Here is a 12,887-nt window from a genome sequence, read left to right on the forward strand (position 1 = left end):
ACAGATGCTTTGCCAGTAATTTTCTCGGTGCCCCGATGCGCTCATTGGTGCATCCTTCCAACGTGTCACCAGTTTTGGTGGATTACCCCACATGATATCTTCAACTTCAGGAGGGTGAAACACCACTCCTTTCTCTCAGCTCCTGTCTTCACGGTGTCCAGCTGTCTATTAGGACCTTTCACAACAGTTAGAGAGCTTGTGACTTCTAAAGAACAACTCAGGGAAGAGGATTTGAAGATTTCTTTATTCGTTTTCTACCCAAGTCGAGCACAGATAGGCTTCTTTTTTTTAACTTCAGGGTCGAGGATGACGCCTTCTTTTTTATTCCCATCACTTCTGTTTTTGGTGTCCTTGCTGCTGAAGGGTCTCTGGGTCAGTGGCTCCCCGGGCTGCGCGTCGTGTGGTTTACCGGCGATGGAGAAAGACGCAGAGGAAAGGCTGATGATAGAGATCGCCAAACAACAGATTTTGGAGAAGCTGCACCTGAAGGAGAGACCAAACATAACTCACACGGTGCCCCGAGCGGCGCTCCTCACTGCGCTGCGCAAACTGCACTCGGGGCGCGTCAGACAGGACGGTACTCTTGAGCTAGAAAACAATGTACCTACCAAAGAGCAAGGCTATGAAATAGTGAGCTTTGCAGATATAAGTAAGTTTTGTGATCACCTTTTATGACGTTAAGCTGTTCTTTCCTCTGTATGGCGCTGAAACGCCTCATGAGCTTGCGCTTCACCTGCTTGAAATAAACACAAATTAGGTCAGGGTTTCCATTTGCCTTGTTATTAAGTTGTTGTGATGTTCCATAGGCTGTTGTAAAAGTTTAGGATTACAGTCTGTCATTAATCTTTAGATTTAACCATAAGTATAATATTCCTCCAGGGCTTATTGTGAGTTTATATTTAGTGTCAATCAAATCATAAGGTAAAATGCCTAAAATAAGTGAAAATACATTGACTTGTCCTTTATTTGTACACGATTCTGCAACTTACAAGCATGGTTTAAAATGATTTCCCCTTTGCTGGTGTCACAATCTCTCTAGTGTCCGAAATATTAACAGTCTGTGTTGTTTTTAAATTACCTTTGATTCTTAGGTGAGACAGGGAATGGTGAAGAGGCTAGCCTCAGCCTTACCTTCCAGTTTCTGCAGGAACGTGGCCAGAGTATCCAGGTCCTCCAGTCCTCTCTGTGGATCTATGCCCGTTCCTCTGAGGACCCCCATCGGGACTCTCGCCTCCCAGCCAGAGTCTTCCTTTCCGCAGATGATGGGGTGTCTGGCACTAACCGCACTCTGGTGATGGAAAAGATGTTGGAAGTCCAGGAGAGTAACTGGCACACATTCCCCATCACCCGAATCCTGCAGGCGTTCCTCGACGGTGGTAAACGTCGGCTACGGCTGGAGGTAAGCTGTGATGAAGATGGGAAGAACCTTTGCTCCCTAGATGGCTCTGCTGACACCCCCTACCAGCCCTTCCTGGTGGCCCAGGTGCGTCTCCGTGATGACCACTCCAAACACTTGCTCAGGAAGCGCTCCTTGCGTTGTGGTGACGATGTAACTGTGTGCTGCAAGAAAGACTTCTACATCAAGTTCAAGGATATACAGTGGGATGAGTGGATCATTGCACCTGAAGGCTACCATATGAACTACTGCATCGGTCAGTGCCCCCAGCATCTGTCGGGCTCCCCAGGAATAGCATCCTCGTTCCATGCCACTGTCTTCAGCCAGCTGAAAATCAACGGCATCAACACAGCTACAACTTCATGTTGTGTTCCCACTGAGCGCCGGCCACTCTCCATGGTTTTCTTTGACTCTCAGCACAGCATTGTCAAAATGGACGTTCCTGACATGATAGTGGAGTCCTGTGGATGTACATAAAGGACAGAGTAAGAAAGACACGGTATAGTTAACATAGGTTGGTTTTGTGTGTATTGAAGACAGACAGACTCACAGAAAGATACAAACACACATGAATAGAGGAGATGTGTCTGGCTCTGGACAACCAACTTTTAAGCCACTTTTCCACACCCTGACTCATTTTGAGCAACAAAATGGAAAGTGTCCATCATATAAAGATGTATTCTTGGCACTATAGATAGGCTAATAAGAGTTTAATTTCCCCCCAAAAGAATAGATTTTTAAGCTCTACATATGTTGTTAGTAGAACTCTTTTGAAAAATAAGAGGTAACAGGTTTACTTTGTCCCAAATTAGATACAGGCATGTTGAAATAGACATGTTGGCCCTGACTTGTAAGTCGCCTTGGATAAAAGCGACTGCCATCACTCATCAACAGTTTTCATTTAATTTTACAGTTTTGTAATATGCAATAAGAAAAGAGCAGGCTGAAGAGAGAAAAAAAAACTCAGCCTATCCAGAAAAGACAGGTGTGGCTTTAATGTAACGTTTTTATAGTGGTGACAGGGCTGACTGAAGTCCCACTTACATTAAAGAAATTGTTTATGGAGGTCACACCATACACATAGAGATTAATATGACGCCTTTACTGTAGTGTAAATCTTTTTTTCATTTTTGTCATATGTTGTATTTATTTTGTTTTCCACTATTGCTGCTGGGATTCAGTTCAAAGATGCAGTAAAATGTTATATGGATCTCAGGAAATTGCAAACAGAAGTGAAATCACTTTTAACTCTTTCAGGACACATTATCTATTTTTCTGGTATGTTTCATGTTGTAGTCACAGTGTCCACATACAACATAGAGAAATAAATAAAATAAATGCTAAATACTTTATTTTACATTACAGTTATATTTTCATGGCAAATCTTTTTTGGTCGACTTAATTGCTGCCATTTTAAAGCAAGGCTTTGAAAACAATGTAAGCGATCCTTGATTTAAAGTGTGCCTTCTTCCTTAACTTGTGATGACAAAGTGCAACTTGGACAATGAGCATCAAGTCATTTTGGCTAAATGAACTCTAAATATTAAAGAGTATCAGTTAATACTTGACCTTCTTTTTATGTGGACCTGTGACAAAATGCTCATATTGTGCTCATATTTTGATATATTTTAATTTTTCTAAACAGAACTGAACCAGCTTGGAATCTGCCCTGTTCTCTGTCTGACAGCAGTCGATGCTGCACACACATTGAAATATGTTTAATCAGCATCTCCACTGTATTATTTACACAAGTCGGCTAATCAGTTGGGTAACTGTGACTCTGACAGCATATGAACCCAGGGTCATTTTTCAGCAGCGTGAGCAAACATTTAGATATTGCTTCAGTGTCAGGTAATGTGAAGGTCTGTGAGGCAGTTGGGTCAATGAGCATGTGCTGTTGCACGTTGGCATTTATATATTTCAAAGTCTAAAGTTTTCTGGGCTGATGTAAAATTAGAAGCTTTCCAGCTAAAGGTAATCTGTTAATCATTTTGGGGGGATGTTAAAACATCTGTGTATCACAATTGTTCTGAGCAGGTACAGTTGTACGTCGATACCAGGAAAATGACCAAGTGAAGTATATTTATATATGCCTGCATCAATACTTATCTCACTAGATTTAAGGTGGTGTTGATGTTGCGAATGTGTGCACATGCCTTGTGCAATTTGATGTCATAATGCAATAATTCCTTGTATACCAACTAAGAACTAAAGTGTTACATTGCTAGCACCAAATACATCTATAGGCCTATTCCACCTCTGTTTGAACTAAGCAGTGTTAAAGTCAAAGATCTTCTCAGGTTTCTGAATGTTGTTTAATGGGTTTGTCCTTACTGTGTTAGTAAACTGTACTTAAGGTTTTGTATTGTACTGCCATGATACAGATTATAAACAAGATCTTTTATCACATTTTGACCAAATAGTCCACAACTTTGGTTAACCTCTCTCTGTTGCCTCTAAAAGCTTAATTTGTATTAATGCTGTATAGTTCAAGCTTGTGTAAAAAATGCTGGAGTTTATTGTTTGTTTTATTTTGTAAGCACTTCCTGTCCCAGGACTTAATTTGACATTGAGGTGCCATCGTACAATAACTTGCTAAGCACTTTATCACCCTACTGTATTTTTAGAGCAAATTTTGCTTGAAAGGTCTGTCAATAGGTCCACAGAGAGCAAATGTCAATCAGCTTATTTTCTTAAGCTTTAGTTGCGTTTCAGTGTGTGGTATTGTATATACTTGCAAAGCACACAGATGATGCAGCAATTTCTGTATACTGTAAGTTTTGGAAATTAGAAGATTTTTTATATCATACTATATTTTATGTAAAACTAATTATATGTATAGCAAATAAATGTAACACATTTGTCTCAATGTGAAATGACATGATTACAGTTGAAATATATTTTTAATAAATGAATAAATATTTTTAAATCAACCTAATTCTTGCCACTGTTATTCTTTTTTAATCATTGTATCTCTCCTCTTTAGCGACAATGACAACACACTGCACCTTAGAAAAAAGAGAATGGTCATTGGAAAAATAAATACAACTTGAACTGACCACAGCAGAAAAAATAATGTACCTGAAAACAGAAATATCTCTGACTCTCCTTGTTACAGTTTTGACTGTAGTATTGGCTGGGAGCAGTTGGAATATGTTTTGATGGAGAAAATGTTAGAAATTTCCCCTCAATGCTTTTAACAATGCATTGTTTGTTTGTTTTTTTCCAAGCAATTTGAATATACATTTGATAAAAGTCAGTTGTATTCCTCTTAGTAGCGCACATGTTGATGGCACAGATTAATATGCATCTTTATAAGTAATTTTTTTAAGTGAAAACACAGTGATTCATTTTCCAATTTTACCCAGCATGAGAAACAAGGTGCCTGCCATGTAATCACATTGGTACTGTCTGTAAGGCAAAGGTCGTATTTGCTCATACAAATAGTAGAAGTGGCTTTATGGACTGTCTGTGTTTGGTATGTAAACAGTTGTCACATTCCCTTGGCATGATATCATTTTCACATCATGCATTTGCATTTGGGACTGGTCACTGTCCTATGAACTGTAAATAGGCACACAACTAGATAGAAAGTATATATTGCATCAATACAGTACAACACAACAACACATCATTTTATGGTGCACCACAATCATACTCTGACCTGTAAAGATTTCTATGCTCTATTCTGATTTTTAAACAACACCCATGATATTAAATTATCATATTGAAGAGAATTAGCGAACAATACACACTCAAGCAAATTCATCTAAACCTCTCTTCCATGTTTTAAAATCATATCAAGTTGAATGTCCTAAAGATCAGTTCCCCAAATCTCTGAATTTCAGTATCAATAAAGTAAGTCATAACATAATGTTCCTTTCTGCCAAAATCTGCCAACTCCCCCTGCACAGCCAACAGCGGTGCTGATATTTCACCATCCAAAATGGACTATAATCAGTGTCTGAGGGTAATCACACACAATATTTTTTTAGATTATACAGGTTGTTTATACTGTTTACATTGTCCAAAGTACTGGTCTAAAATGTCAACTTTCTCCGTGATAACTCAGCAAATACTCTCAGTGGATACTCTCATATTCAGATATACTAATAACAAACCCACATAAACCACGATGACTGGTATGTAGACTCAATCATGACAAATTAATCACCTCTTTTCTTCCTTAAGTTACACCTAACCCTATCCAGATCAGTCTTTCCGCTTTTGCAAAGGAGCAAGTGTTTTATCATGAAGCACATAGAACTTGTAAAATTCGCAGATGACGTTAAACAACAAACCCCGCAAGAATACTTTTACTTGTCCATGAAAAGGGTAGTGCTGAAATTTGAGCAGAGCAATACCTTAACTATGTGACCAGCATCTTGCACCTGACCAGAACTGTGAGCACAAATAAATGTAGTAGACTGATGAAACGTTAAGTAGGTGTCAGGTACATCAAGTTGGTGTGACATGCTTAGGTTGATATCAAGTCGCAGTGCCATGCCTGACACTCCTGTAAAGTCAGCTGAAAATGTATAACAGCCTCATCAGATCTGTTAAAGATTACTGGGTAATAATGTGAGAAACTACCAGTGCCTAATACATCACACCTGCATTAGACCATAATGATTCACATTATCATTATTATAAGTGTTTGAACAAAAATATGAAATGTGGTGAGATGACTTAAGATAGACAAAGACGTAACACAGAAAAAGCTAGCGCGGTGTGTAGGCTAAGTAACATCTAGTGAGCAAGCTCGTTTCCACGTAACTGTTCAAAAAGTTTTACTGTGTCTGCAGGTTTTTGTCCAGCAAGACACACCCATTAGACTCAATGGAAAATACATTCATTCAGACACGCCCCCACACATTACAAGACATGCATATATGATTAGATCTAACTGTGCCACTAGAAATTGTATCAGAATCTGTAAGAATCTGTAAATAGATAAAGATATGAATCAGATATAGTCCTATCTACTTATCAATTACTGATGGCTAACTCTGCTGATGCCACCAGTTTTGATGAAGTCTAGGAACTGGGCACCCCCTACTGGGGTGATGGTGAACTGTTGTAAAAATGTGAATCTGTAATTTGCTTTTCTAATGGAGTAAGATGACTGCGGAACAAAATTAATGCTAATACTTCACTACATACATAAAATCCTGATTAGTTACCTAGGAACCAGTAAGGAGCACAATAGAGGCTAACTGCGAATCAGCAAATAGCAAATAGCAAATACTTCCTCAATAACTCTGAAACAACTGAAAGTGTATTAGATAATAAATTACTTGAGAACAGACTGCTAGATAGTAGCCTACGCACCTTTATTTTATCTCAGTTTGAAATTTCACCCTAAACTGAGGCTGTTGGTTCGCCACAGCATACAGGCTCCTGTTCCTAGCCTCACAGGAAACAACAGTTAATGGAGTGTTTGAGCCAACAATACACTACAATACACCTGGCTGCTTTTATAGTGTTAGCGTTAAGACATTGCTTCAGTGGCAATTAGCAAACCAAGTACCAGGTTGATAAGAATGAGCACCAATAAATGAAGGAAGGGGCCAGCACACAGTAGATTGTGTCATTGGCTAATGAAGAGCACATGCCTAACTGCAGTTTAGCTGATCCTTTGGAATAGCACAACCTGTTGTGATATATTTGAACAGGAAATGTTGATCTCTGTTTTGTTGGGATATCCTCCCTGGGTTTTCTGTCACCACAACAATAGAAAGAAAGTGCACAGAATTTGTTTTTTTTTGTTTGTTTTTTTGTGCTAAAGGCATTAATAAAAATGACGTGAAAAAATGTCTTTCCAGAAACAATAGCTCTAACACATATATATCAAACATATATTTCCTAGACCATGATATCTGATTAAAGGTGATTTCTGCCGAAGATGTAGTCCCAATTGCTTTCATTTGTGGTACTATCTTGTAGTTGAAGTGAAAAGTGAAAACTCTCCACAGTGATGCCTGTGGATTATCCAGAGAAATAAGGACTTTTTATCTGAAAGGTGACATTGATGTTGAGAACAAATGTTTTATTGCTTTGAATGACACAAAATTTCCACTCACATCCATCCATTGTGTTTGGGTGGCTACAAATGTTTCAGACGCAGATACCTTAGATCTTGGGCAAAAACAACAACAACAACAACAATAACAACAAAACAGTATGTCTGGCTCAGTACCACAAGCAATAAGTCATTTGGTTGAACTGACCCTTTAAACAACAGGTAGTTCTTGCTTGTGTCATCTGTGCTTTTGTGGTTCTTTCAGCTGGCTAGATTTGCAGGTACTCGGTCAGGAGATAAAAACCATTTCTGGCTTCTAAGTTAGTGAGTAAATGGTGGCATGGCATCACAACAGCCATTGCGGATGTGTGGCATTTCACAGTGACTGGAAGCGAGCCACAGGATCTAATCAGCAACAAATCAATAAATTGTCAAACAATGGTGTGGCCACCAAAATGCCAGCACGGAGCCCTTTCATCCAATTTCCAACATGTAAAACGCATTTTGTTTATGCTGGGTGAACAACATGGGTGATGGCTGAGTGTGTGGATGCACATGTGATGGTTTTAGAGCATTATCATGATAAAAGTTCAGCGTTAACATGTGTTTAGGTGAGTACTCTTTGACACTAAGAAGTAATTGCATTGGCCTCGCTCATGGAAAGCAAATAGCTGACCTACTCTTGGAAAAATAAAAGCCTACTGACTCACTGATATACTGACACACTGACCTACAGACACACTGTTTGCTGTGTGCCACTAAAACCCTAATCCTTCACTCCACTCGCAATCCTGCAAATCCCCCGGGGAGGGTTAAAGTGTCAGTCAGACTCGTCCCCCGCAGTGTCATGACAGGACAACCTGGGAAAAATCCCTCTCACACTCTCCTTTCCCCCAGCAGTCTTCAGGAAAACAGTAAACAACAGGGTGTTTAGTGCACAAACATCTATGTAGAGTAATGATTATTTGCCATATATTAATCATTCTATGACATATGCTCAGGGTTATGAATTCATATGTTTGTACTACCCATGTCTACAGCATACTGCAAATATGCTTGAAAAGTGAGTCTGGCTTGGATTACAGAAGCACCGTCAGACTCGCTGTTGACTCGGTCAAATTAAATCCTTAAGCAGAGGACAGATCAATTATTTAATTTACCAGTTTAAGGTTAGCCAACTGAGTGAACTGGTACAAAGCACTATACTGAAACAAATGTGAAGTTCAGTTGACTGCTGACTGATATTTCCACTGAGATATCTCTATATCAACTGTCACGTAATAGACAGTTAATGGTATTATTTAATTTCATTATTGATCATAATCATCTAATTGGCATTGTTAAAACTTTAGTAAATCAGTCAGTGATCACATATACTGAAGGAATCCAGACTGTGAAAGCACAGAATATTACCGTATTATTATAGAGAATATATTTTAACTTGTTATATATGTATTCAGTCATTCCAAATAATCAGTTAATTGAAACACTGCTTTAGTAGGCGTAAAATGTAAATTATGGACATAGGACTAAACCCCAGTCATATTCTGAGAACCATTTCAAAAGCCCTAGATCTGTTATGCTGCCTGCATTCTTGCTCCTGCGTATAAAGCACTTTACTTTACACATTACTTTTAAATCCACTGGATGATCCTATTACAACAGACCCAGTTACCTGTTATATCTCAGTGTGTTACACAACAAGTACCTTGTTACAGAACAATATCCTTCATCCTTAATGTGTACTGAGTTAGAGCTTAGCCTTTTACTTGCTGTCCACTGTAGTAGAGGTCATTCAGTTTCGGCTGTCTTCCAAATAAATAAAGTAGTAGAAATAATAAAAGTCTATATGCTATCAATAATTAGAAAAATGGAAATGTACTTTATGTAAAGTCACATTTTGGATAACTGTCTAATAAGGATTGTGGCAACTACTAAAAAACCTGTCAAATCAAATCTTGGAGCATAACTTACTCTCATCATAGCAAATTCAAAAAATCTGAGTGTCATAAAGAGAATTTCACATAACTCTTCAAGAATATTATCAAAATATACAAAATAATTTGAATCAATATGTAGTAAAATGCACTGTAGAAGTAATACGTTCATGAGTCACCCTATCTTAAAATCCCATTTCTCTCAATATTGGGTAACTTCTTATAATATGTCTGTCAGTGTTGATGCTGCTCACTAGCTAAAAAGACAAGCCAAATGTACATTTAATATTAACTGGTGTTAATCGGCTATTACTTAAATATCAAATTATTTCTAACTGCAAGGAAGATTATTGATAATCTTCTTCTTTTAATAAAATGTATTCAGTGGCTTGTCTACCAAACAGTACTGTGTGCTGCTATACTGCCAATGTTGACCACACTCAGCGTCACATTCAAACTTCTTAGTTTTTGCCACTAGGTGGCGTTGTTTAAGTAATAAGCTTGAGGGTCACTCGTTCAGATTTACTACAAGGAAAAATCCAATTAAACTGACCCCTTCTTTACTGTGATCATGTGATTTACTCCGCACGTTTACCTTTCAAAATCCAAGATTGTCAACTGCTGGAGACCAGCAGAGCTAATATCTGAGTTGATGCGCTGAAATTCCATAAAGTAAAGAAAATAACACAAATTTGTGTCAGTATCCATCTTGTACAAATTAATATTAAGGGAGAAAAACTTGTCTGTGGTATTCTTGTTTTAATGTCGGGGGTCTTGAGTAATCAAAACATCATATCTGGACAAACATTTGTCTGAAGTATTATTAACAGCATGTCAGTGCAGCCTGTTGTTTATCACAGTTCTAAGATGTCAGCAATAAGAGAGACAATATAGCATCTGCTGTTATGATTATTTACAGTTTGGTCAGCAGAGGGCACTAGACTTGTGAAAATGGCAGGCGATGAAGCTGCAGATAACAGCTAGTATTGTGGACATGAAGTCCCTCATAATATCAAACATCTGTCACATACTGTGTATGATTTGTAATGTGGTGACTGAACTTTTTATTGATGACACTGGCAGTTCGGATCAACAATGATCATGAGCTTGAAGACAGCTTTAGACATATAACATGTCAAACAGCGTTGTTAAGTTGTATCCATATATCACAGGTAGTCTAGCCCATTGCTGAGCAGAATGGCAACTGATGGGAATACTGATCATTGCAAGTATGAACACTCACCCAAGGCACATTTTAAAATGAGAAAGGGAAAGGTTAGGGTTAAACTCATTTACTAATGTTTCTACCAACATTGTGAACTGAGCTATAGTCTGTGTAGAAAAAAAAGTATCCTTGGATAAACAGCACCCCCCATGACCTATGTTCACATATTGTTCCATGCTTTTCTGTTGGGTATACTACTATAAAACATATGAAAACTTACTTCAAGACAATTTGGGTGTTTATGGCTACCTTGTTTCTGAAGGTGTCATGAGCATCATTTTAAAAGTAGTCAGTCTGGGCATGCCAAATTGGAATTTTCAAGTCAAACATGTTTGACTAATGATTAGGCAGTAGCATCTGATTTCCAAGCCTCCGCTTGTTGCTAAAGACTTAATTGTACTATGCTTCTGCTGTGTGTCATCATGTGTGTCATATCAAGAGGAAATTCAAGAGGTTGTAAAAGTGTCAACACACTATTGCTCTGCAAAGTGGCATCTGTACTTTGAAGTTTATAGAATTCTGTAGAAAATGCCCAGACTTGACTAGTAAGGTGTAGTGCTTTCACACATGCACTGGAACCCTCATTGCCCATTGGAGCTGGATGTGAGAATGAACATGTCTAAATCAGTTGGACTGGACATTCAATGGACTTGACCCTTCCAGCTCCCTATAGTAGAAAATCTGTTATATCTGGTTGAGCCAATGTGTGAAAAGAGTATAGGTCATTGTGTTGATGACATTTCTATCCTGCCTCCTGAAAGCTCTATCCAGTGCCACCCTTTGCCTAAATCAATCAGAGTATTTCCAGTGGGTGAGAACACATCTGACAAGGGCAATCTCTTGTTGAGGGCTACATGTGTGAAAGGGCAACTCTGGACAATGTCTGGACGTTACTCTCTGGACATGGCCCGGAGTGGCCCCAGTTCTTATATGACAAAAATGGTTGAAGAGGGCTTTTTAAATGTTTGGAGCAGGTTATATGTCAAAGATGACACAAAGAAGTGTTACAGGACCTGCTCACAAATAAGCGTTTTTGTGAGACTGAAAAGCTATGCTTAAGACTACAGGTGCTGTAGCTCACTGAAACATCACTTTTACTCTGTCAGACAGGACCCAACCATTGTGCCTCCAACTGGAGCTGTTTGATCAAATGATTTGATATCTACAAGTGAGCACATTTTGGAATACTTGCTTACTATTGGAAGAACCAAAACCCAACTTCTCTCAAGCCCGAGAAAAGGCAGGATTCTCGGAATCCTTGGTAAGTCCTCAGCCTGCGGCAAGTCAGAGTTGGTGCCTGAGTCTCTTGTATGAACATATCAAAACATGCACATTTCAAATGCCTTACAGCAATATCATACCACATTAGACAGCTTAATGTTACTTGCAGCTGACAGTACCTACTTGATAGCCTAGACTTTGGACTGCAAAAGGACACCCAGTTTCAACAGACAGTCCCACACTGTGGATTGTCTTTGGCACCATATGGGTCTATTAATATGAATTGACAAAACAAAGAGGACAGAAATTGGCATGAAAAACAAAAGATTAAGTAAGATTAAGTAATACATGCCCAGCTCTTGGAGACACTATTTGAGCAGGATACTGCACGAATAAGGTATCCAAAGAATAGGGTATGCCTGATGACTTGAACTGATGTACCAGTGGGAAAAAAACACTATGCTATGATCATACTAGGTGCTAACTCTGACATTTTGCAGTGCTCCTGGTATATTGACTGTTTAGAAATTTTAGATAAGGTTACGAACAACAATACAGTAACCAATAACAGAAGCTACAACATGCTCAAAAGGCAATAGACATTGTCCTCACTGGTGTCTTGTGTTTCTTTAATTGAGGAGCTATGAATCTTGGGCATATTGACCAAGGAATCTTTACATACAACATGCATCAGAAATTAGTTTTTTCTGACATGGTGGGCACCTGTGCCTAAGTGATGGACATACATACCTTGTTTGACTGTCACTCCAAGAGAAGGACCAACTTGTCTTGTCAACATGTAAGGAACTGGCCTGGAGGTACTGATAGATGGAATCTTGGACAAGAGCTTCTGAAAAATCCAGAGTTTGTTTGCTGAATTAGTTTGAGGCATGAGGACATGAACACATAGCAGATGTGCTCAACAACCCACATAGCCAAAATGGCTTGGTCCAACAATGGCTAAGGAATGAATTGTCCCAAAACTGGGGCATAGACTGCTCTGATTCTCATTTCATCACTGGCCCTAACCTAGTCTGGGTGCTGTTAAGAGAAGTTGATTTTGAGTTGAAATTGTCCACCCCCCCC

The 12,887-nt window shown here is 38.8% G+C and overlaps 1 protein-coding gene and 1 long non-coding RNA gene across 3 annotated transcripts; one reads left to right on the top strand and one right to left on the bottom strand.

Annotated features, from left to right (window-relative positions):
• Positions 1-225: 225 nt before the first annotated feature.
• LOC111659791 (uncharacterized) lies at positions 226-1,271 on the bottom strand. 2 transcript variants are annotated; one of them, XR_002761095.2, is made up of 3 exons: positions 1,132-1,271; positions 667-733; positions 226-483 (listed from the first exon to the last, which is right to left on the bottom strand). It is a non-coding gene; the product is annotated as an uncharacterized LOC111659791 (long non-coding RNA). The 2 variants fall into 2 exon arrangements; XR_002761094.2 differs by having other exon boundaries at positions 667-736.
• On the top strand, positions 307-4,329 carry LOC111659790 (inhibin beta B chain). The gene is made up of 2 exons (XM_023412838.2): positions 307-649; positions 1,092-4,329. The coding sequence occupies exons 1-2, from the start codon at positions 307-309 to the stop codon at positions 1,871-1,873; spliced, it is 1,125 nt and encodes a 374-aa protein (XP_023268606.1). The 3' UTR covers positions 1,874-4,329.
• The last annotated feature ends 8,558 nt before the right edge of the window (positions 4,330-12,887 follow it).

The sequence above is a fragment of the Seriola lalandi genome, unplaced genomic scaffold (genome assembly GCF_002814215.2).
Source record: "Seriola lalandi dorsalis isolate HSWRI2012SDOR001 ecotype SW California unplaced genomic scaffold, Sedor1 jcf7180002054488, whole genome shotgun sequence".
NCBI classification, from domain to species: domain Eukaryota; kingdom Metazoa; phylum Chordata; class Actinopteri; order Carangiformes; family Carangidae; genus Seriola; species Seriola lalandi.